This window comes from Emys orbicularis, chromosome 2, assembly GCF_028017835.1.
Source record: "Emys orbicularis isolate rEmyOrb1 chromosome 2, rEmyOrb1.hap1, whole genome shotgun sequence".
NCBI lineage: Eukaryota > Metazoa > Chordata > Testudines > Emydidae > Emys > Emys orbicularis.
Genome location: NC_088684.1, coordinates 299,083,641 through 299,108,330, shown reverse-complemented (window position 1 = coordinate 299,108,330; position 24,690 = coordinate 299,083,641). Strand labels below are relative to the sequence as shown.

Here is a 24,690-nt window from a genome sequence, read left to right as displayed (position 1 = left end):
GATGTAATGTTTTGTTCATTGCTTTTCGAAGATCATAACAAGAAACATTTGGATGCGGTAGCAACACAAGATTTGGCCAAGGCTTCAACCAGAAAATCAAATCTGCCCCCCATGATTGACAGCCGATTTACGGAAAAGGATCTCAACGAAGTCTTTACTTTTGAATTTGAAAAGCCCAAATTTGGGCTTTTGGGAAAAGCAAAGAAGAAATCGGCAACGTGCAAGGTGGAAAAGGAAGTGAATGGCGAGCTCAAAACATGTAGCTTCAAGACAAGTGAAGCAAGTGCCGTGAAAAGTTTCAACCTTTGGCGGCATGTAAAACGTAACCATCCTGAAAACTATGCGGCTCTGGTTACAAAAAAGGACCAGGAAGATGAGGCAAAACAGAAAGCCGATGCGGCTAAACGACGTTCATCTGGCTCTTTGAAAACTCCTGGAGAAAAGATTTTTTGTGGAGCTTCATCTGAAAAGAAACCCAAAATTGAGCAAACAAAACTTGACTCATATTTGAAGTCCTCAAAGGTTACAGTCACCATGGATGCCAATACTTTCCGTGAAGGGCTGATGGAAATGGTTTGCTTGAGTTCAACACCGCTCACCACCTTTGGGCCAAAGAACAAAGGATTCCAAAAAATTGCAGGTGAAATGGGTCGGCAGCTTGGCGTTTCGACGGGGTACGATGCAGTTCGTCATTTAGTTGTCAGCACAGCTGAGTCTGGTCGCAAAGAGCTCAAGAAAGCTTTGGAGCAAAAATTGTGCTACCTGAAAATGGATGCGGCAACCCGTGGAAACAGAAATTTCCTTGCAATCAATGCTCAGTACTACGAAGAAGGAAAAGATAAAGCTGTGGTAAAAACCTTGGATATAATTGACACTGAAGGGCGTCACAATTCTTCGTACGTGAAAAGTCAAGTGAAAGCTATTTTAGAAAAATTTGGGATCAGTGAAATGCAAGTGCTAAGCATCTGCGTTGACAATGCAGCAAACATGACGTGTGCCGTCAAAAATTTCAGCGAGGACAATGAAACCATTTCCACCTCTGAGAACAGGGATGTGGACAGAACTGAAGCTATGTTGCCTGAGGAACGAACTAAAGGAATGGATGAAATCGAACTCAACATGGATGCTGCTGCGCAGTGGGTTAATGACCCTAGCCTCATACTTCCAACATGGCTTCATGAGGACGACTCAAAAGTCCAGCTGATGAGGTGTGGTATTCACACTCTTCAGTTGGCAATCTGGGATGGACTGAACGAAGAACACGCGAAGAAATTTCTGGCAAAAATTCGACAAGTGGTTGTCAAACTACGAACCCCAAGTATTCAAAGTGTTCTGTTTGATCTACATGGGGTAACTCAATCATTGGATACTGTGACTCGCTGGGGTTCAACATTTGCGATGGTTGATCGGCTTCTTGTTTTTCAGTCTTACTGTGAACAAGTGGCGGCTGCTGGAACGAGAGAACTCAAGTTAACAAAAGCTGAATGGGACGAAGTGAAGAACCTGCGAGACCTCTTGGCAAAACCAAACCAAACAACCGTGAATCTTCAAGCTGTCGATGTAACTCCAGGAGTTTTAATGAAGGAATGGCGAAAACTGTCAAAATTCTTGCAAGAAAATGGTGGACAAATTGCAGAAGGAATTCTATCCTCCATGCAGAAACATGAAGAGAAGCTTTTTGACAATATTCATTTCCTTGCTGGAGTTTATGTTGACCCACGGTATCGGATTCTTCTTACCTCAAGGGAAATACCAAAGGCAAAGGAAGGGCTCCTTGATATTGCTCGACGACTCGAAAAACAAAATCTATTGCTACATTTGAACTCGGTGAAAGAGGTTGAAGAAAACGAAACACAACAAAAGGAGTCATCAACAATTGAATTTGCGGTTTCGGAAAGTTCACATCCTTCAGAAATAGGAGGCTGTTCTCAAACTTCTGTCTCCACTCTGAACTTGTTCGAGCGTCCATCCCTGAGAAATCTTCAACCATCACGGGGAAATGGAGATAATTCAAGCATCAATTCTTCAGAAGATGACGACTTCGAAAAGGAATTGGATAAACAAGAAAGACACCGGCGAGTTTCTGCGATTCATAATTGTAATGAAGCATTATTCGAGAGAAACTTTCGGGAAGATTGTGAGGCGATGGAGTCTATTGGTAGGCTAAAAGTTAAGTCTGTTTTTGAGGCCATTCACAGCTACCCACACCGCATTCAGGCTGCCTGTAGAATTGCTTCGAGCATGCCAACAACTCAAGCTAGTGTAGAGCGACTGGTTTCAGCTTTAAAATTAATTTTAAATGATTTGCGGCAGGCTATGAAAGACGACTTGATTGCTGCAATAATTTTTTACAGAATGAATTATGAATGATTCTAGTTTGTATCATTGTTGATGACATTTAAATTGTTTTAAAAGTCTGAATAAAAATAATGTTTTTTTCAAAATTACAGTATGCACTTTTTTATTTAGTTAAAAATTCATTTGAGTCGGAGTGTGGAGCGGAGCTGGAGCAGTCACTATTGGAGCTGGAGCAGAGAAATTCAAAAATTTGATTGCTCCAAATCCCTGATTTGAATCAAGGAGAGCTTGACACAAATCGAAAATAAATTAATCTAGTAAATTAGAAATGTTGTACACCTCTACCCTGATATCACGCGACCCGATAGAACACGAATTGGGATATAACGCGGTAAAGCAGTGCTCCGGGGGGTGGGGGGGGCTGCGCACTCGGGCGGATCAAAGCAAGTTCGATATAACACGGTTTCACCTATAACGCGATAAGAGTTTTTGGCTCCCGAGGACAGCGTTATATCGAGGTAGCGGTGTATTCACCAGCTTCTAATAAAAATGTTAAATGGAAAATCTGAATAAATGTAAATCAAGCATTATAATAACTGCTTCAGTAAACGTGTGCAGACGTAGTGTATCCCGGGGGTAGCAAAAAGCAGCACAAATTTATTGTCAAGGCCACATTTAGTTGGAAATCAGCACGTTACCAACCAGTGAGACTCAACCTTTCTTTAGGGAAAGGACTAAAAAGGACAACGCAAGAGGACTAAATTGGTGGTTTAAGCTGAGGGTTGAAATCAAGGTTTACTATCTGCTGATTTCAATCATGATTAAAACTGATGATTTAAATTGCTCTGATTTAAATCAATTCACCCTGACAGCAACATCTGCCCCTCACCCCTGGCCTGACAGCTCCAGGGTCATCTCCATTTTGACAGGAGTGGAGGCTGATAAGTCAGTTTCCCCCTCACGCTGCCCTTCCTACTCTGGGTTGGCTGTGTAGGGCACAGAAGAGCAAGGGCCTCACACCTTGTTCAAAATTCCTTCAAACCTAAGGGAAGGTGCAGTGCGCTGGGAACCTGGAGACTGAATTCAAAGCTCCTCTCCCATTGACTGGCGTTAATAATTCTGTGCCATTCACAACCAATCAGTGACCAGATCCTCATCCCCCTGCCTTAGGAGGCAGCACCATCATTCCCCCGGGGTAATGGTGAAATGGCACTAGGTCACTTCTGGCAGTTGGGGGACTAGAACCCCGTCCCCAACAATGCAGTGTGATGCTCCCCAGGGGCACCCAAGGTTGGGAGGCACCTCACCACCACCTGCCCTTAGCATGAAGGAGTCTTGTCTGGTTCTGCTGTGGATCAGCTCCCTGAACCCACCCGCCTCTGACGGCACAATCACTGCCCACCAGGCCCCCACAAGCTTCGCCCTCTCTGTATCGGTAACACCAGGCCCACACCAACCCTGAATCCTCGGAGCGTCCCTGCGGTGTCCAGCCACTGGCCTTCCTCAGACTGAGCAGGCTGGCTGTTCCCAAAGGACCAGGACACCCCAGCTGAACACACAGCCCTTCGATACTTTACTAGTGAAAACGAGGGCACGTTTATCATCAAAGATTCAGGGGATGGTGAGTAAGAACCCTGGAAACAGATGGTTACGTGTAAAACAAACCGTAACATGCTTTCTAGAGACTGAACATAACAGGTTACGCACTCCCTGAAGAAGTTCATCTCACCCCAGATCCTCTGCCGTGTTTTCAAGCCAGGCTGGCTGAGACCCCGCTTCCAAATGCGCTGTCCATTGACGTCCGGGGTGCAGCACCCCAGCGTGTCTCCTCTGCCTTCGAGACATACCCCCCAGCTCCTTGGCTTTACCCACAGCCAGGATAACCCCTGGGCCGGGTGTTTCCTGTGTGCTCCATTCCTACTGACCACCGGTCTCCTCAGTAACATTTGACTTCGTATGTGAATGGGCAGAACTTACATCCCAACAGAGAGACGCGGGATCCTCAGCTCCTGCCCAGAGGAACCGGCTAAGGCATGGCGCCGTTTGGTGACCACTTCGCCCTCGCCGGCTGAAGAGCACAGTTGGCTGGCCCAGACCCGTAACTCCTGTGCAGTGCACGTGTAGACACTTCACAGGGATGTTGAGGACCAGTGTGACTCTGGCTTTCGAGTAAGACCTCGCGTGACATTCTTCGGTGACCCAGAACGTTCACACCAGATGCAGGAGCTCTCTGTAAGCCCCCGGTACCCCCTTGTCAGTTGGACTAAGAGGTTTTTGGGTCACAGGCTGACCCTAGCACCAGGCATAATCGCGCTAGTAAGGAATCTTAGCAACTGCCCCAAGCACGAGAGCCGGTGAATGGCCCCGCTTGGCCCCCAGAGCAGCAGGGGATTGAGCCGCCTGTAACTGACTGTCTAGTGGCATCGTGGCCCAGCTGTGAGAGGAGAGGTAGGACATGGAGTTTCCCTGCAGCACTCCTGCCCTCCTCCTTGTGCCAGCAGGGCTGGGTGGCGTCAGGGCTAGCTGTGTGTCCATGCCCCCCGGCTCTCCCCGACAGTCCGGGACAGAGGGAGAACCTTTCCTGGTGCTGCCTGTGAGCGTGTAACGTCCCTATAACTACACACTGTCCTCCATGCCTACCAGCTCCGAGAGCTGCCGCAAGCCATCAGCCCGGGCAGCAGGCCGGTTCCAGGGGACACGCACCAGCGATACGACTGCCGACCGCAGGAATCGCAGCTGGAAAAGCCCCTCGGACAGGAGAGCGGACAGCCAGAGAGCAGGGCTGGAGCGAGCCGGTACCCAGAGTCCACTGCCCGCACTCTCGTTCTTGAGTGTGTTATCACAGCCCTGCCCCAGGCCAGCGCGGCAGCCAGCTCACCAGCAGACCCAGGCCCAGAGCCCGAGGGCTGCTGCGACTTGTTATTTCAGGCCATCGGTGGGTCCCATTCAGAGGAAGGCAAAGGGGGGAGGTGGTTGGAGCAAACAGCCTGGGGCCTGTCACACACAGAGAGCAGCTGCCAGGCTGGCTTTGCCCGGGGGCCAGCGCCTCCCTGCAGGTTCATTCCCCTAGGCTGCGTGGCTGGGGGAGGGGGCGCCCTGGTCCTAGGACCCTCGGGGCTGGGTCTCCCATACACAGGGCTGGGGGATGTAGCCCACCCAGGGTAGTACAGTATCTACTTAAGCGGCTTCAGCCCACCTCCCAGGCTTGGGCAGCTCAGAGCTCTGCCAACAACTTCGCAAACCAGCCCTCGGCTTCAGCCCCCGCAGCCAGGAGAACGGCGATGAAATGCGCCAGCTTTCTGCTTCCCGTTCCTCATGGCCACGCAGGCGCCGGCTGGAGGGTATCGTCCTGCCCCAGCAGACTCTGCACACGCCCCTTGGCCTCCGGGAGCAAGAGCCAGAACCTGCCAGGTAGGCCCCTTGGAAGTGAGACCTCTGTCCTGTCCCCGCCGCAGGGGGTTTGGTGGAGTGGCACACGCCTCGGGAAGCTGGTTTAGACAGTGCTGGCGAGCGCCCATTTCCCACAACAGGGTCGTTCTCTGATTGCTGCAGCAGCGCTGCCACCACTCACCACGTTAGCACAAATTGTGCAATATCTGGTGTTTTACATAAATCCCCAGCTCCTGGAGTCATGTGAATAAACGGGAAGCACAGGATCACTGAACTCCAGGACTGGAGGGGTCCTCGATAGGTCATCCAGTCCAGCCCCAGTGCTGAGGCAGGATTAAGCATTACCTACCATCCCTGACAGGTGATTGTCCAACCTGCTCTTAAAAACCTCCAGTGACACAGACTCCCCAATGTCCCTGGGCAATTTACAGGCAGACCGTGACTTTATGATGTTCGACTTACAACGAACGGCACTTACGTTTCTGAACTGAAAACCTGATTCGACTTACAATGGTTTCAACTTGACGATGCTCGGTCCCGCAGTGGAGCGGATTGTGGTTCCGAGTGACGGCGTTTTGACTTACGACGCAATTTTCAGGAACCGATTGTGTTGTAAGTCCGAGGACTGCCTGTATTCCAGGGCTTAACCACCCTGACAGGCAGGGAGTTTTTCCTACTGTCCAACCTAAACAGCCCTTGCTGCAATTTAAGCCCATTGCTTCTTGTCCTGTCTCTGAGGTTAAGGAGAAAAATTTACCTCCCTCCTCCTTGTAACAACCTTTTATGTCCTTGAAAACTGTTCTCATGGCCCCTCTCAGTCTTCTCTGCTCCAGACCAAACAGACCCAATTCTTTCAATCTCCCCTTGTAGGTCATGTTTTCTGGGACCAACCTTTGGTGCCTTCAGCACCCCTGCATCACACCCTGAGCCCCCGGCAGCGAATCCCCTGGGACTGGATGCCTGGGAAGGACTTGCACACCCCAGGGAATAATGCACCCCCCAACTGCCGTAGAGTGGAGTGACTCTCAGCCAGCGCTGTAAAACAGGAGGGTTTATTAGATGTCTGGAACAGAGTGTAGGACGTTCTTAGTTCACATACAGAGTTACAGCATAGTCCATCCGGGCCAGTCCCGAGCCCTGTCTGACCTCCAGTCCAGAAGAGGGAACCCTGCTTCCAGCAGCCCACACGTAAGAACTCAACAAGCCCCCCTCCATCCTTTGTCCTCCAGTTGGCCACTACTGGCTGGCTTCCCGCAGAGGATGGGCCATCCATGGTCGTTATTTGCTAGGTACCAAAGGGCTGGGCAGTTGGAGTGGCCATTGTCCTCTCCGGGCCCCAGACAGCCAGGCATCAGCCACTTCCGCAAAGAGTAAACCTTCCCCCCACCCCGCCGTTAACCATGCAGCCCATGGGGGAAACTGAGGCACACACATTATTCATCCAAAATCGTATGAAAAATTCCCAACTCTGTTACATCCCAGAATGTTGGGTTTTTTTTGCACCGGTCTTGTATTATTGACTCCTTTTTCGTCGGAGATCCACTAGCACCCCCAGATCCCTTCCTGCAGTCCTGCTTCCTCGGCAGTCACTGCCCATTGTGTGTGTGCGATTCCACTGGTACCTACTCTCTGGGAGCCGGGTCTCCAACCAGTCCTGCACCCGTAGGCTCCTGGAGGCTCTATTACTCGTGTGTGCTTATGAGGTCATGGGAGACAACGTCAAAAACCGTATTAAAGCCGAGCTCTGTCACTCTCCCCCCCCCCCCCCCCCCCTTGTGACCCGGGCAGAGACAGATGCGAGGTTGGTTTGACACTGACTGTAGCGCAGCCCCTGGTTACCTTTGAGGCGCTCACAGAGTCAATCTCATTTGAGATCAGAACGGCCACACGGGGTCGGACCAACGGTCCAGCCAGCCCAGGGTCCTGGCTTCCGACAGCGGCCGGCGCCTGGTGCCCCAGAGGGAATGGACAGAACAGGGCAGTCGAGGGACCCATCCCGTCACCCACTCCCACTGTGTGGGGGGGCACAAAGAAAAGCCCCCCAGAGCAGGCCACGGAAGCTGTCTGAGCCCACTCATGCAGGCTGCCCAGACCCCTTTCCAAACCAGCCCCCATGACTCCCCCCAGCGAGAGCTCTCCGCTCTCTAATGTACGTCTACACACAGTGCCACAGACACTGGCCAGGCCTTGTGCCCTTTCACCCTATTTCTCAGGTGGGGACACCACGGGCCAGGCCGGCGAGGTGCCTGGCCCAGGATCGCACGCGGAAGGGGTGGCAGGGCCAGACGTGGGGCTCAGCTCTCCGGCCGGGCAGGCCTGCGCGCTCGTCCTGAGCCTGGCCTCTCTCGGCGCCCGGTGGAGGCGCTGGTGCCGTTCCAGCTGCAGCGGCAGGCGGAAGCGTTGGCCGCACTGGGGGCAGGCGAGGGGCGCGGGGCCCACGTGCAGCCACTGGTGCACCGTGTACCTGTCCTTGCGCCTGAAGCCCTTCCCGCACTCGGCGCACGTGAACGGCTTCTGCCGCTCGTGCTCCAGCCGGTGCGCGGCCCAGGCTGCCCTGGAGCCGAAGGCCTGGCCGCACTCCCGGCAGGGCCTGTCCGGCGCATGGGCCCGCTGGTGCGCCAGCAGCGCCCGCTTGCTGCCGAAGCGCTGGCTGCACTGGGCGCAGGGGTGCAGCGGCGGGCGCGCGTGGGCCCGGAGGTGGGCGGCCAGGGAGCCGCGCCGGGGGAAGAGCCGCCCGCACTGCGTGCAGGGGAACGGCTGCTCCGGTGCGGGGCTCTCCCGGCGCTCCTTCCGGCTGCACTCAGCGCAGGGGGCGGGCTGCTCGGTCGCGTGGCGCCGGCGGTGCTTGCCGAGTGTGGTCCGCCGCTGGAGACTCTTGCCGCACTCGGCGCAGGGGAAGGACGCCTCCCCAGCGTGCAGCGGCTGGTGGCGCTGCAGGAGGTAGACGTAGGGGAAGACCTTGGGGCAGTGAGGGCAGGGGAAGGAGCCCCTCCCGCGCTCCGCCGGCGGCTCCACCATCAGGATGATCCTGTCGCTGCACTTGGTGCATTTGAAGGGCTTCCCTCCGGCCAGCTCCATGCGCACCTTGTCCACCAGGTGCTTGTTGTAGACGACGCTGCGCGTGCAGGCCACGCAGGTGAACGTCCGCTCCCGCAGGTGGGCCCTCTGATGCGCCGCCAGCCTGCCCCGGCCGGAGAGGGTCTTCCCGCACTCACCGCAGGGCAGGGTTCGCTCCCCGAGGTGGGTCCTCAGCACGTGCACGATGAGGAGGCCCCGCTCCGAGAAGCTCTGCCCGCAGTCCTGGCAGGTATTTGGCGCCTTCCCCTGGGGCACTGGGATGGCAGCTGCTCGTCCCGGGGACTTCTGGGCTCCCCACGGCTTCTCCTCAGCCCCAGCCCAGATTCCATCACCTGCCGGGCAGAGAGAGAGAGACCGGCCATCACCGCCAGCGCCCCGAGAGGGAAGGAACCTGGATCTGCAGCAGATTATTGGGGGGAATTTAGCTCGGAGGAGAAAGGGCAGGAGAGATTTCCCATCCGGGATGTCACAGAGAGAACGGCCAGCGCGGTGCAGCCAGCGGAGGGTTCCAGTAACTAGCCAGCAGCGATGAGATCTGCACTGCGGCCGCCGTGGGGAGCTTCGTATCACGGCAACGAGCCCAGCCCCAGACGCTGGCTCAGGGAACGAGACAGCCGAGGAGAGAGTCTAGCACGAGAGGGAGCGGGGCGGGAGGGCAGGGGATGAGGGCAGGGGGGCGGCGCTGAGGGAGCGGGGCGGGAGGGCAGGGGATGAGGGCGGCGCTGAGGGAGCGGGGCGGGAGGGCAGGGGGGTGGCGCTGAGGGAGCGGGACAGGAGGGCAGGGGATGAGGGCGGCGCTGAGGGAGCGGGGCAGGAGGGCAGGGGGGCGGCGCTGAGGGAGCGGGGCGGGAGGGCAGGGGATGAGGGCAGGGGGGCGGCGCTGAGGGAGCGGGGCGGGAGGGCAGGGGATGAGGGCAGGGGGGCGGCGCTGAGGGAGCGGGCCGGGAGGGCAGGGGGTGGCGCTGAGGGAGCGGGGCGGGAGGGCAGGGGATGAGGGCAGCGCTGAGGGAGCGGGGCAGGAGGGCAGGGCAGGGGGGCGGCGCTGAGGGAGCGGGGCGGGAGGGCAGGGGATGAGGGCGACGCTGAGGGAGCGGGGCGGGAGGGCAGGGGATGAGGGCGACGCTGAGGGAGCGGGGCAGGAGGGCAGGGGATGAGGGCGACGCTGAGGGAGCGGGGCAGGAGGGCAGGGGATGAGGGCAGGGGGGCGGCGCTGAGGGAACGGGGCGGGAGGGCAGGGGATGAGGGCGGCACTGAGGGAGCGGGGCGGGAGGGCGGCGCTGAGGGAGCGGGGCGGGAGGGCAGGGGATGAGGGCAGGGGGGCAGTGCTGAGGGAGCGGGGCGGGAGGACGGGATGAGGGCAGGAGGGCGGTGCTGAGGGAGCGGGGCAGGAGGGCAGGGGGGCGGCGCTGAGGGAGCGGGCCGGGAGGGCAGGGGGTGGCGCTGAGGGAGCGGGGCGGGAGGGCAGGGGATGAGGGCAGGAGGGCGGCGCTGAGGGAGCGGGCCGGGAGGGCAGGGGGCGGCGCTGAGGGAGCGGGGCAGGAGGGCAGGGGATGAGGGCGGCGCTGAGGGAGCGGGGCAGGAGGGCAGGGGATGAGGGCGGCGCTGAGGGAGCGGGGCAGGAGGGCAGGGGACGAGGGCGGCGCTGAGGGAGCGGGGCAGGAGGGCAGGGGATGAGGGCGGCGCTGAGGGAGCGGGGCAGGAGGGCAGGGGGGCGGCGCTGAGGGAGCGGGGCGGGAGGGCAGGGGGTGGTGCTGTGGGCAGGGGAGCGGGAGGGAGGGGGGCGTTACTGAGGACGGAGGTTCAAACATTCTGCACAAGAAACACGGCAGGGTCGCGAGGGATATGGAGAGGGCGCAGGCGGGCAGAGGCAGCCAGGGCTGGGACGTGGCTCGGTGCAAGGGGTGAATTTTAGAGACCTCAGGGGGAAGATGGGACAGAATCTGGTGAGGGGGGGGACCCCCGGAGGCAGCCCGTGCACCTGGCAGGCCGGAGCGGCAGCCACCACGAGACGGAAGGAAGCCGCATGGAGAGAAATACAGTCAGTGGGGGACAGGACGACATGTGCGAGGAGCAGGCCGGGGAGATCAAAGCCCACCCACTGAGAAACAGGAACATTCTCATTCCCCACGTCCACCCCCAGCCCCAGCCCCTGGCCCGAGCCATTCTGGGGGAGCCCCCTGGCCTCACTCACGCATGCTGGGTGCCTCAGGAATCTCTCTGTCCTGCCCCTGCTGGAGCTCTTCCCCTCGCTCCATTTCACAGCTGCTCTCTGGCTTGGGGTCCGCAGAGCCTGTGCCTGGAGGGGAGTCACAGGCATGAGAGGCGTCGAGACTTGTCAGGCCTCAGACACGCAGAGCAGGACGTCCAGAAACAGCCCCTCAGCCTGTGTCCTGGCGAGGCGGAGGCAGGGCAGGATCACGCCTGCAGGGCTCGCTACAGCCGCCGGGTACCACGGGGTGGGCAGAGCCGGTGCCTGGGTCTCTCTGGGAGCCGAGGTCAGGGCCCATGGACAGCTGGGGGTTTGGCTAGAGGTGCAGTCTGGGACCCAGGCATCGACCCCCCGAGCTGCTCAGAGCCCCAGCCCGCGGAGCGTACGTTTCTCTAGGGCTGCTCCCAGGCCAGGTCCCCCCGTGCAGCCGTGCTAACGCCCAGGAGCAAACCGACTGGGCACCAACGTAGCCCCCGGAGGCATTGGAACGACAGAGCTGGTGAACCAAGGTCCCGGCTCTGTCCCCATGCTCAGGCCACAATGGGAGGTGGAACAGGCACTACCTGGCATTTAGCGCCCGGGCGCAGGGGTTCCCTGGGGCCCCTGGGGAACCGTGACAAGACGCGCCTGGCCCAAGGGTCGGTCGCTCCTGGCGGGGAACGCCCAAGAAGCGCAGGGGAGGAGGAGGTCGCTGTCTCTGCCAGGGCAGAACCTTTCAACCTGATCATGGATCCCAGGGCCTATGGATGGTGACGGTCGCCAAGCAGGGAGGCCAGGCCACGCCAAGCAGTGAGCCGGACTCTACGAGGGAGCGCTGGAGGTGGCCAGGCCCAGCCAGAGACGGGGCGGTGGGGGGAGCTTGGAGTGGTGCCCAAACCTGGGGGCTGACGGATGCTGCTGAGTCCTGCTGCCCTGCAGGGGGTGGGAGGGGAGGACCGGCTGTCCCAGCGGTGGGCAGCAGGGCCCTTCGCTCAGTCACGGGTCCCCTACCAGGACTTTGGGGTTGGGGGCAGGACGGGGGTAACTGGCTATTTGTGCTGCTGCTAAAGAGATGGACAGGGAGCCTCACCCAGCGAGGCCACCAGCTCGAAATTCTCCCTCATCACGGCCCAGTACAGCTCCCTCTGCCATTCCGCTAACGCCGCCCACTCCTCCGGGGAGAAACAGACCGCCACGTCCTCGAACACCACCTGCAACACAAGCCGCCCCCCACAGCACCTCCTGAATAGCCACGCCCAGGCCCTACAACGTCACCACCCACCCAGGGAGGCAGCCAGGAGGGCCCAGCTCCGTTCCCCATCCCCCGTCTCGGAGTTGGCCCTGTGACCTCAGGAGGGAAAGGCCCCTGGGAAGGAGGGCAGCCATGGGAGCGGCGCAGGGACGCTGGAGCCAGACAGTTTCATGGCACTGGCCTCTTCCTCCCCTGCACTCAAGCCGACAGCAGATCCCCTGGCCAGTCTCGCGACAGGCTGCCCTGCATGGCAGAATGAGCCAGCCGCTGGGACGGGGAACCGAGGCAGCCAGACCCCGGCCTGGAACTTGGCTCTGCCTGCGTTTCCAAGGCGACAGTTAGGATGCTCATGGGGTGGGGGGAGCCCTTGGAGCCATCAGCCCAGGGCACTGCCGGGAGCATCATCCAGTCCTGGCACATCTGTCCCAGGCACCCTCCACCCAACCCCCGCTCCCTACCTGCGCCGGTCGCAGGGAGCTCTGCGTCTCGCACACCTGTCCCCGGTGCAGGAGGACCCTGGAGAACCAAGGAGCCCAGACAAACTGACCATCCCAGACACACGGCCCGGCTCGGCGACTCGCCGCAACCCAACCGTCCGACCGGGCGTCGTCGGAGCCTGGGTGGGGCAGAGAACAGCACCGCGTTATCCGAGCACGCGGGAGAGGCCACCCGGACGGAGCGAAGGCGCGAGCTCTCTGCGTGGTGACACCGCTCGCAGAGGACAGGGAAGGGCCAGGTGCATCCAGCCCACCTCATGCCACGCAGTAAGGGGCTGCGGAGTCCGGGCTCCCCAGGTGCACAACTGTCCCACTGCCCCCCCCCCCCCCCACACACAGCCAGCAACAGAACAGGGAGCCCCAGGCTGGGGCTGAGCGACACAAAGCCTGGAATAGTGGGGGCTGCGGGTTGGGAGAGGGGGTGTCAGCAGAGCTGGGGGGAAGCCCAGGGCTGGGCTAGCAGGGGGCTGTGGGTGCAGAGTGAGGGGCACTGGCGGAGCTGGGGGTGGGGCAGGTCCGGAACAGCAGGGGGCTGCAGGTCGGGAGTGAGGGGCACCGACAGAGCTGTGGGGGGGGGGGGGGGGGGAGGGAGCCCAGGGCTGGGCTAGCAGGGGGCTGCGGGTAGGGAGTGAGGGGCATCGGCAGAGCTGTGGGGGGAGGGGGGGAGGGAGCCCAGGGCTGGGCTAGCAGGGGGCTGCAGGTCAGGAGTGAGGGGCATCGGCAGAGCTGTGGGGGGAGGGGGGGAGGGAGCCCAGGGCTGGGCTAGCAGGGGGCTGCAGGTCGGGAGTGAGGGGCATCGGCAGAGCTGTGGGGGGGGAGAGGGAGCCCAGGACTGGGCTAGCAGGGGGCTGCGGGTAGGGAGTGAGGGGCATCGGCAGAGCTGTGGGGGGAGGGGGGGAGGGAGCCCAGGGCTGGGCTAGCAGGGGGCTGCAGGTCAGGAGTGAGGGGCATCGGCAGAGCTGTGGGGGGAGGGGGGGAGGGAGCCCAGGGCTGGGCTAGCAGGGGGCTGCAGGTCGGGAGTGAGGGGCATCGGCAGAGCTGTGGGGGGGGAGAGGGAGCCCAGGACTGGGCTAGCAGGGGGCTGCGGGTAGGGAGTGAGGGGCATCGGCAGAGCTGTGGGGGGAGGGAGCCCAGGGCTGGGCTAGCAGGGGGCTGCAGGTCGGGAGTGAGGGGCATCGGCAGAGCTGTGGGGGGGGGGGGGAGGGAGCCCAGGACTGGGCTAGCAGGGGGCTGCGGGTAGGGAGTGAGGGGCATCGGCAGAGCTGTGGGGGGAGGGAGCCCAGGGCTGGGCTAGCAGGGGGCTGCAGGTCGGGAGTGAGGGGCATCGGCAGAGCTGTGGGGGGAGGGGGGGAGGGAGCCCAGGGCTGGGCTAGCAGGGGGCTGCGGGTAGGGAGTGAGGGGCATCGGCAGAGCTGTGTGCTGATCCAGACCTGGCTAGTATGTTAATCCACAGGTCACACAAAGGCCAGACCTAACCAAATGGCGTCACAGGGGACTGAGGGGAGGCAAACCCGCCCCCGGACCAGGGCTGCTCGCTCAGCTGCCAGGACTCACCCCTCCCACAGAGCAGCAGTGACCCAGCCTGGGACAAGGGGGGTGCTGTAAGGGGGGGTGGGCTTAACTCACAGCCCACGTGCAGTCACACGCCAGGCAGGTCCCGCCTGCTGGGGCAGAGACAAAACAGAAGCCACTGGAGGGCCCCGAGTGAGACTCTCCCGCTGGGCTGGAATCCAGCTGCTGGTGGGCCGGGGACGTCGGCGTGAACCTCTGCCCAGCCAGAGAACAGGCACCTCTGAGCTCACCGGGTCCCCCCCCCCCGACGCAGCCCCTTCAGCTCCCCCTGGGGGTGCCCAGCCAGCCGGCGCAGAGCACAGGGCCCCAGGGCTTTGCCGCCTCATCCTCCACCACTACTGACATCCCATGGGGGGGTCACAGGCAGCTTTGCTGTAGCTGGCCCTGAGACCACGGAGACCTGGGCCGGTGGCCGGTGGCCGTGGCCGAGGGGAGCGGCCCTGGGGAGCTGGGAACAGCGCTTCAGGCCCAGCGGCTCCCGAGACTCCAGAAGCCCGGCTGGGTCCCACAAGGCAGCAAGGCTGTGACCGAACGGCACACACCCATCTCCACTGGGAGGTGCCCTGGCGGGCTGGCCCAGACGAACGGGGCACTGAACCCATCACGTTTGCAGTGCAGACAGTGCCTGACCCAGAGCACATGTTCCCCCAGGCCCCGCAGGAGCAGCGCTGGGGCGGTGTCTGTGAACTCCCAGCAACCTGGCTCACACAGAGCATCCTCCCGCCAAGGGAGCAGTGCGAGCAGCTCAAGTGCCCGACTCCTCGCCGGCACAGAGCCTGACACACCGAGGAGCTACCAGCGGGGTTTGCGCTGCAGGCCGCCCCACTCCACAGCAGAGCAGCTCAGGGGCGAGTTCGGTATCACTCACCCGTGCTGGGGGGCTGGGGGATTCCTCCCCCCCTCTTCCCCTGGGAAGCCCCGACGTGCGGCTCTTCATCTTTATCCGCCTTCCAGGCGATCTCCACTGCAGGTGCCGCAGAGCCTGTTTGGGGGAAGAGAATCACAAGCTGGGTCTCCGGTGGCCACCGAGGGCTGGGACGTGGACCACACGGGGCGATGGCATGCCAGGTGTTCCCTTCCGTCCTACGGAACAGGCTGCCTGGCAGCCCCCGACCGGCCGCGCAACGGTCCAAGGATCTCTGTGACAACAATGGGGCGCCATTTCTCTTGCCCCCAAGCCCCGGGGGTATTAACGGCGCAGTCTTGCTCTCTCCTGCCCAAGGAACCCCTTCTTGTGTGCGTGTTCCCGTATCTCCCAGGCACCTTGCCCTTGCCCAAAGCAGACTGTGAAGAACTTCAAAAAGATCTCACAAAACTAAGTGACTGGGCAACAAAATGGGGTCTGCCTGCTGGTTTCTGAATTTCTGGGGCTGGCGGTTCTGGGCCACGCCCCGGCAGGACCCCATTACCCCAGCACCAGACCTGGCTGGGTTAGCGCTGTTCCCACAGCCCTGGGCCGAGGCCCCCAGTCTGGGCTCTGCCAGGACAAGGACCGGGCCAGTCCTGCACCAGCCTAGAGAACGTCTTCCCCCACCGACTAGCCCCTGTGATTGCCTCTCTCAGGGAAGATGCCCCACTAAGAGCCCGCGGGAAAACCCCTCCCCCAGTGCTCCTCCCCCTGGCCTGGCAGCGACAGCATCACCGGGGATCCCAGGGGAACGGCGTCGCTGCTGGGCTCAGTGACATTGGGTCTGGTCTCTCCGAGTCAGGGACTTTCATGTGTGCGGCTGCAAAGAAAGGAGCCTCACCCAGCGAGGCCACCAGCGCGTAATTCTCCTTCATCACGTCCCAGTACAGCTCCCTCTGCCATTCCGCTAACGCCGCCCACTCCTCCGGGGAGAAATAGACCGCCACGTCCTCGAACGACACCGGCACCTGCAACAACACGCGGCCCCGTCTCAGCACCGCCGGCTCCAATGGGATCTAAAGCTCTCAGGCACTGAAAATACTGACACCGCTCATCAAACAGCAACGATTTTTGGTCTCTAGCCAAAGGAGGCCCACGGGATCCAGGACCCGTTAGAGGGAAAAGGCCCCATCCCCTGCCCCCCTGACCCAGCCATTCCCCCCACCCTGGGGCGAGCTCAGAGCCAGCACTCCCTAGAGGGGAAAGGGCTCTTACCCCATTCCCCACTCCCGCTCCCCAGGCCACACTGGGCTGGGCAGGGCCTGGGAGAGCTGGGCAGAGAGGAGCCGCGGGAGAGGAAGGGCTGGTGCCCGGCAGGGGCTGTTCCCTTCCGTCTCCGGGGAGGGAAGAGAGGACTCGCGCAATGTAGGAGAAGCCAGGGGCCTGTGAGCCAGGGAGAGGCCAGCGGCCTGGCCTAGGGAATGGGCCACGTTGCTGGATCCGAGGCCCAGAGCCCAGGCCTGGCAGGTGGGAAGGGAAGGTCTGGGGAGGGGCAGTGAGGGCAGCTGGGGGCCATCCCAGGGAAGGAGGAGCGAGGGAGCAGGTTCCTGGCAGGGAGCACTGGGCAGGGCCCGGGGTGGCGGCTGGGAGACATTGAGCACACTAGATACAGGAGGAAAGAAATGGGCACAAAGTGACACCCACTTGCAAAGCGTCTTCTGGTTATTCTGCCTCCTGGGACGTTAGCGGCACTGCCAGCCCCCAGCCCGACGCAGCCGAGTGGTCGCCCTGTCCAGCCCCCGGCCCTGCCCAGCCCCCAGCCCGACGCAGCCGAGTGGTCGCCCTGCACAGCCCCTGGCACTGCCCAGCCCCCAGCCCGACGCAGCCGAGTGGTCGCCCTGCACAGCCCCTGGCACTGCCCAGCCTTCGGCACTGCCCAGCCCCCAGCCAGATACAGCCGAGCACGCAACCCCTGGCACTGCCCAGCCCCTAGCCAGATACAGCCGAGCGGTCGCCCTGTCCAGCCCCCGGCCCTGCCCAGCCCCCAGCCCGACGCAGCCGAGCACGCAGCCCCTGGCACTGCCCAGCCCCTGGCCCGACGCAGCCGAGTGGTCGCCCTGCACAGCCCCTGGCACTGCCCAGCCTTCGGCCCTGCCCAGCCCCCAGCCAGATACAGCCGAGCACGCAGCCCCTGGCACTGCCCAGCCCCCAGCCAGATACAGCCGAGCACGCAGCCCCTGGCACTGCCCAGCCCCCAGCCAGATACAGCCGAGCACGCAGCCCCTGGCACTGCCCAGCCCCCAGCCAGATACAGCCGAGCACGCAGCCCCTGGCACTGCCCAGCCCCTGGCCCGACGCAGCCGAGTGGTCGCCCTGTCCAGCCCCCGGCCCTGCCCAGCCCCCAGCCCGACGCAGCCCCTGGCACTGCCCAGCCCCCAGCCAGATACAGCCGAGCACGCAGCCCCTGGCACTGCCCAGCCCCCAGCCAGATACAGCCGAGTGGTCGCCCTGTCCAGCCCCCGGCCCTGCCCAGCCCCCAGCCCGACGCAGCCGAGCGGTCGCCCTGCGCAGCCCCTAGCACTGCCCAGCCCCTAGCCAGATGCAGCCGAGTGGTCGCCCTGTCCAGCCCCTGGCCCTGCCCAGCCCCCAGCCAGATACAGCCGAGTGGTCGCCCTGTCCAGCCCCTGGCCCGATGCAGCCGAGTGGTCGCCCTGCCCAGCCTGGCTCCCGGCTGTCTGCTGCCTTCGCTCACCCCGCGCCTTGGGGCTCGAGTTACATCTGCCCCGAGCTCTCGGGGCCCCCGATCCCCGCAGAGCCCGGGACACGCAGCACGGGGGGGGAGGGGGGGGGAGAGAGGCGGGGGCTCTCCCGCAGGGCGGCTCTGCTCGAGCTCGGGCTGCCCGGCCCGGGAGCGGGTCTGCGGCGGCGGGTCCCCCCCGGGCTGCGGCTTCTCCAAGGAGCCACATTGCCCCGCAGGCGCCAGGGCCCTACCCGGGCGCGGAGCCCCGCAGCCATTCCCGGGCCGGGCGCGGCGAGCTGGGGCCGGAGCCGCCCGGGAGCGCAGCGCAGGGTCCGGGGCGCCCCCGCTCGCGCTCGGTGCATGCCGGGAGCTGTAGTCCGGTCCGGTCCGGTCCGGAGGCTGCGGCCCCGCTCGCGCTCGGTGCATGCCGGGAGCTGTAGTCCGGTCCGGCCGGCTGGGTCGTGGGAAGGAGCCGAACAAACGCCCCGAGTTCCCATGGAAATAGATGTTGGGTTTTTAGCGACCCCAGATAACCAACCCGCCCCCGCCACCTTCCTCCCCCCCGTTTCTTTCCTTACCAGGTTTTTGTTTTTAAAAAAAATGTGTTTTGGTTAAAAAAAAATTCAATTTTCAAAAAGAGAATTTGTCCGTGCGAACGGCACGTGAGAACCCAGCCCATGGGGCTGGACACATCCGGGTTCCAGTTCTTCATTTAAAACAAAAATCAGAAACTTTCACCCCACATGAAATGGGGCTGGAAACATGTCCAGTGCGGTGGGAATTCCTTCTGGGTTTTCATCGGAAACACGATTGTACCAAACAAAGCCGGCAGCCCCCGTGTGCCAGGCCTTCGTTCGATGCCCCACAGCGAGCTCGGGCTCCCCCAGGTCTGCCAGAGTGAAACCGGCTCCAAAGCCAGGATCCAGCCAAGATTTGGCTTCCAAGCCCGAGGTTTCTACCCCCTGGACTTCATTCCCACTGGGCCTTGAGCCTGGCACAGTCACTGACTCCAGTGCCAAACAGGCACCAAATGCTACTTCCCGTCTTGCCTTGAAATCTTGTGACAGTGAGTTCCACTGGTTAACAACACTGCCTTTGGTCGGGTTTAAACAGGCTGCCTCTGATTTCCACTGGGTGTCTGTCTCCCTTCGGGTTTCCTATCACATCGATCAGTTGTGAAATGAACGGCCACTCAGTCCCATTGGAGCGATGTCACTGCCCTCCTCGCCCACCCCAGGCAGCATCACATCACGTGCTAATTTGGGGTCACCATAGTGGATGTCGGTAACTTCTTGTTGTGCCCAAACGCCTTGTTGAGTTCTGCAGTCGTCCCCCCCCCCCCCCCACTGCAGTCCCTTTTTAGTGATACCAGAGCGTTTGGCTTGTTACTCTAGCAAGTTAGGTAGAAACTTCCCTTGTTAATCAGCCAAAGCTAAAAAGGCTCCAGTTCAGGGGTTCCTAAGCAGGGGTCCGAGCACACTGGTCTTCCCTGCTGCTAGACAGGAGGGGGGTCCTGCTGGGAAAAGGGAGTCATGCAGGACCCCAATCTAGTCCAGTGACCTGGTGCCTAGCACACTGCCCATGTTAAATCACACGACTGTGCCAGGAACAAGAGCCCGTGTCAGAGCTTCCCCCATCCATCAACCACCCCCATGTCAGACGCTGGTGTTTGTGAAACACCCATTTCTCTGTTTCCTTCTGCAACCCAACCCCTGCCATGATCAAACCTCTGAAACACTCCAGCAGCCATCGGTCCAAAATGTGCCTGCTGCCTCCCGGCCTGTCAGACAGCAACAGTCCCTGGGGCGTGTTCCGAGTGTAACCCCCACACCTCCTGAGGGTCGTGTCTGTCCCCTCTCGTGGCACCGAGACCACTTAGAGATTAATGAGTCTGCTACAGCCTCAGTTAAGGGCCATATGGTTTTTAGCTCATTGGCTCATGCATTTAGCACCAGAGGTCCCAGGTTTGATCCTGCCCATCGGCAACCAGGTGTGACGTTATGAGTGTAATATAATATTTCATTGGAAGGTGACAGGGCCAGAAAGAGTTAATTAACTCACCGAGTGACCTGACCCATGGCCGAACTTTAAGAGACTGGCTAGGAAGATCTGTAAATGAATAGAGCTTTAAAATGTAAGTCTGCATTGTTAGAGGTAGAAGGGTAGATGTTTGCTCAGGTCTTGTGATGTAAGCAAACAAGTCTTGTCTATTACAATAGTTTTAATTCAAAGATCAAAAAAGGAATATTAACATTTGTGATGATACTTGAGTGAAATAGTATTATTGTCTCTATGTCTCTTTGAAGGTTGTGGTAACCTGTATCTGAACTGTTTAATGGATAAATTACCCTGTGCTAATTGCCAGGATGTTTGGAAGAAGGAGAGTTAGGCCTATTGTTTGCTCAGGCCAAAAGGCTGCTGGAAATGTATAAGAACCCTGGGACATGATCCTTCTGCATCTCAGATCTGCTTTGGGTTTCAAGAGGGGGAACCTTAAGGCCTAAGGATTGAGATCCCCAGTCACTGACTGGAGCCACCCTGAATATGGACATTGGACTATAACCTAGGGACTATTTCTAAAAGGACTTTTGGCAACTACAAGCTCACCTCTGCTATGTATCTGAACCTCAAGAATTGAATTCAAATCTGTCTGTATATTGATCTTTTAACCAACTCTCTCTCTCTTTTCTTTTTTAATAAATTTTAGTTTAGTTAACAAGAATTGGCTATAGCGTGTATTTTGGGTCAGATCTAAGTTATAATTGAACCTGGGTGTGTGGCTGATCCTTTGGGATTGGAAGAACCTTTTCTTTTATATGATGAGATAAGATTTTCAGTAATCATCATCATATCTGACAGGTGTGTCTGGATGGAGGCCTGAGGCTGGGCACTTTAAGGGAACTGCGTTGGTTGGACTCTGAGTAACCAGTGAGGTAATACAGAAGCTGTTTTGTGCTGGTTTGGTAAATCTAAGTATTGGAATATCCACCAGCGTTTGGGGTTTGTCTGCCCCGTTCTGTTTGCAGTTCACCCTGATTGAGTGACCTCAGCTGGCTCCCACGGGCAGCACGGTCACACCGGGGTCTGTCGGTGTTACACTAGGAAGGTGTTTTCGAGGCTCACCCAGGAGCCCCTTTCTGCTGCAAAACTGTTTCATAAACTGTGGGCCCCCTTGTTAATTATGCAACCATCAGCCAAGTGTGCGAGGCTCCATGGTGATCCGTGTCCAGCCAGGGGTGGGTTACTGTGCCTCAGACTCACTGCGACATAGGCATTGCCAGACGGGATCAGCCTGAGGTACATCTAGGCCGGTCCCATCTTTGACAGGGGCCAGAACTAGGTGCTTCAGAGGAAGGCATCAAAACCCCACAGCAGCAGGTGTGGGCTAATCTGCCCTGCACATGGATCTGATCCCATCTCTAATAGCTAGAGCTTGGCTTGAGCCCGGAAGCTGGAGTCGAGTGTCGCTGCCAACATTTGCACCATTATTTCATTCAGCTCTCTGGCTAGTCTTGTTATCCAGAGAAACGGCCAATCCCGTTTTGAATCGTGCTCAATTCTTAGTCTCAACTACGTCCTGTGGCAGTGAGTTCCACAGGCTAGTTATGTCTCCAGTAAAAAAGTATTTCCACCGATCAGTTTTCAATGTCTCAACTTTTAATTTCGTGCAAAGTCCCGTCATCCTTGTGTGAGGAGACGAGGGGACAGCAGCCCCCCACCTCCCTTGTCTAGGCCAGTCGTTATTTTATAGACTTTGGTCACGTCCCCTCTCCTGCGTCTGCTCGCTGCGGTAACCCTCCGAGTCGGTTCAATCGCTTCGCAGGAGAGTTTGTCCTTTGATCCCTCTCGCCGCCCTTGGCTGAAACCCTCTCGTTCTGCCCTATCCTGGCTGCGAAAGGAGCCCCCGGCTGACACTGGATCCAGGGGTTGACAGCACCACTGATCGGCATGAAGGGAGTCGAATATTCTCTGTCCATCCCGGGCCTGTTGAATCCTGACTCTCACGAGCGTTTCGGGACCCCGGTGTTGCGTGGAGCGGAGATCTCCGTCGAGCTGTCTGCAGGGACGCCCAGGCCCTGCCCGGAGTGAGCCGGTTCATCGGGACCCCAGCAGGCGGACGGGGAGTTGCTCTTTCCCCGTCTAGCGGGTCTCACTCTGCATTTAATGAGCACGGGATCCCTGTGCCATTGTGAGCCCGTTCGCCCAGCTGGGTCTGGGGTCTCTGAGCCCCTCACGGCCCCTTCAGCTCCTAACTAACCTCCACACCTTTGTGTCACTGGCAAACGTCGCTGCTCCCATGCTCCCCAATCACTAGTTAATATACTAGCCACAAGCCCCGCTGGTACCTTCTGTCGGGAGGAAAGCTGGCCACTTCTTCTGACACCAGCCTGTCCTGAACACACATGGCCTGGCTCTCCCCTGCCCTTTGCTCCGTGACCTCCCTCACACTGGGCACAGCGGGCACCGGATCAGTTAGCGCCCGACCCCTCTCGGCACGCGTGTAAGTGGCTGCACAAGGAGCAAGACAAGGAAGCACCAGCCCCCGGATACCGAACGTTCCACGGCCGACAGGGCGCCGTGGTAACCGGCTCCTCGAGCAGCGATCTGCACGCACAGGCCCCGGCCTAGCCTCTGTGGGGCTGCAGTGCACAGGCGCTGGTCACAGCACCACGTTACCCAGCTGCAGGCCATGCAGCCCGAGGACAGAGAGCCGGTGCCTAGGGTTACCATATTTAAAAAATAAAAAAAGAGGACACTCCATGGGGCCCTGGCCCCACCCCAGTCCCGCCCTAACTCCGCCCCTTCCCCAAAGTCCCCGCCCTAACTCCGCCCCCTCCCCTGAGCGCCCCGCATTCCCCCTCCTCCCTCCCAGCCACGTGAAAAGGGCTGCCCGAGCGCTACCGGCTTCACGGTTTGCCGGGCAGCCCCCAGACCCTGCGCCCCCAGCCGGCGCTTCCCCAGCGCAGCTGAAGCCCGGGAGGGGAAGCGCCCAGCTGGGGGCGCGGGGTCTGGAGGCTGCCCGGCAAACCATGAAGCCGGTAGCGCTTGGGCTTCGGGCAGCCCCCTTGCCTCCGGACCCTGCGCCCCCGGCCGGGCACTTCCCCTCCCGGGCTCCGGCTGCTGTGCTCCTCCCCTGACTCTTCGGCTCTGTTTAAGAGCCGAGCTGCCGGAGTGCTACCGGCTTCGGGCAGCCCCCATGCCTCTGGACCCTGCGCCGCCGGAGCCCGGGAGGGGAAGTGCCCGGCTGGGGGTGCAGGGTCCAGAGGCATGGGGGCTGCCCGAAGCCGGTAGCGCTCGGCTCTTACAGAGCCCAGGAGTCAGGGAGCACAGCAGCCCCCGGCGCCCGCTCTAAGGTAAGCCAGGGAGTATTTTTCCCCGGACATGTTCGGCTTTTTGGAAATTCCCCCCGGACGGGGGTTTGATTACCAAAAAGCCGGATGTGTCCGGGAAAAACCGGACGTATGGTAACCCTACCGGTGCCTCCGTTCCTCACCTGCAAGCCCCTGAGTTTGGGCGCCGTGGTCCTGCTGCAGGAGCTGATGGCATCGCCAGCCACGGGGCAGGGGCAAGCCGGCAGCTCCCCACACGGTTTGAGCAGTGGTAGCCGGGGGTGGGGGGGTTGTTTCAGGACTATCACTGGAGGGGGGGTGAGGAGGAGGGGGAACGGGGTAACACCATGTGGTGTCTGCCCCTGGGGGCACCTCCTTGCTGCTGACTGCTGCCATAAGCCCTGCCCTTCCCAGCCAGCCCCCTCTCCGGCTCTCACAGCCTGCTCACACTAGGAGAGCACTCGTCAGTGGGACGGGTACTAGCCTGGCCCCTGCGGGAAGCCCAGGGCCCCCGGGCCAGCCCCCTCTCCGGCTCTCACAGCCTGCTCGCACTAGGAGAGCGCTTGTCAGTGGGACGGGTGCTAGCCTGGCCCCTGCGGGAAGCCCAGGGCCCCCGGAACGGGTTCTGGAAACGGGCAGCATGGTGCAGTCCCTGTTCCCAGCCGGCACCACGGGGCTGGCGAGCTGTGCCCTGCCAGGAACCACAGGCACAAGGGCCATTGCCCAGGGGAGTAGCAGAGAGCAAGGCCCCTTCCCTTCAGCGGGGCCCTGACCCCGTTTATATCCCATGCGCCCTGCCAGCCGCGCTGCTCGGTGCCAGTCCGCGGCCAGGTGGCAGACACCCCCTCACAGCGTGCTCCCAAGCTGGCCTGGCCCAGGGGGTCCAGCTGAAACCACTGCTGCGGTTTGCAGTGACACGGTTGGACCTGACCCCTTGGGAACACTCGCTGCATCCCCAGCAAAGCCACTTCTTGGCCGCACGCCGCTCACCTCGTTTGATCTCAAGAGCCGTCTTGCTTTCCCTCTATCCTTCACGCTGCGTCCCAGGACAGGGCCTGGAACCCAGCCCCCTTCCAAACCCCCCTCAGTCCAGGCTCAGCTTGTGCCCCCAGCACGGGGGCTCAGAGCCCTTCCCCCTCTCTGCCCTTCAACCCACCTTGACATAACCCAGCTCGCGAGGGCCCTCTGGTGGCATCACGCTTCGGGCAGCAGCACGTATCATGGGTGTATTTTTCCTGAGGTCTGGGACGGGAGTGGGGTTCACTGGTTAGAGCCGGTGGGGAATGGGAGCCAGGACTCCTGGGTTCTATTACGGCTCGGGGGGGGGGGGGGGAGAGTGGGGTCTAATGGTTAGTGCAGGGGGGTGAGGGGGACTGGGAGCCAGGACTCCTGGGTTCTATTCCTCTCTTTGCAGCGCCATCAGTCGCTCCACGTGACCTTTTTGCCATTCGTTTCCTCCCCCGCTGTGAAGGCAGGAGGCGCGGCGCAGCCTGTGTGC

The 24,690-nt window shown here is 60.5% G+C and overlaps 1 protein-coding gene across 1 annotated transcript; it reads right to left on the bottom strand.

The window, feature by feature from the left end:
* Positions 1–7,890: 7,890 nt before the first annotated feature.
* On the bottom strand, positions 7,891–18,088 carry LOC135873912 (zinc finger protein 773-like). The gene is given in 8 exon segments (XM_065398521.1): positions 7,891–9,098; positions 10,958–11,056; positions 12,045–12,165; positions 12,665–12,822; positions 15,144–15,257; positions 16,024–16,150; positions 17,875–17,904; positions 17,906–18,088. Coding segments are annotated over 8 exon segments (2,040 nt in total).
* Between the last annotated feature and the right edge of the window lie 6,602 nt (positions 18,089–24,690).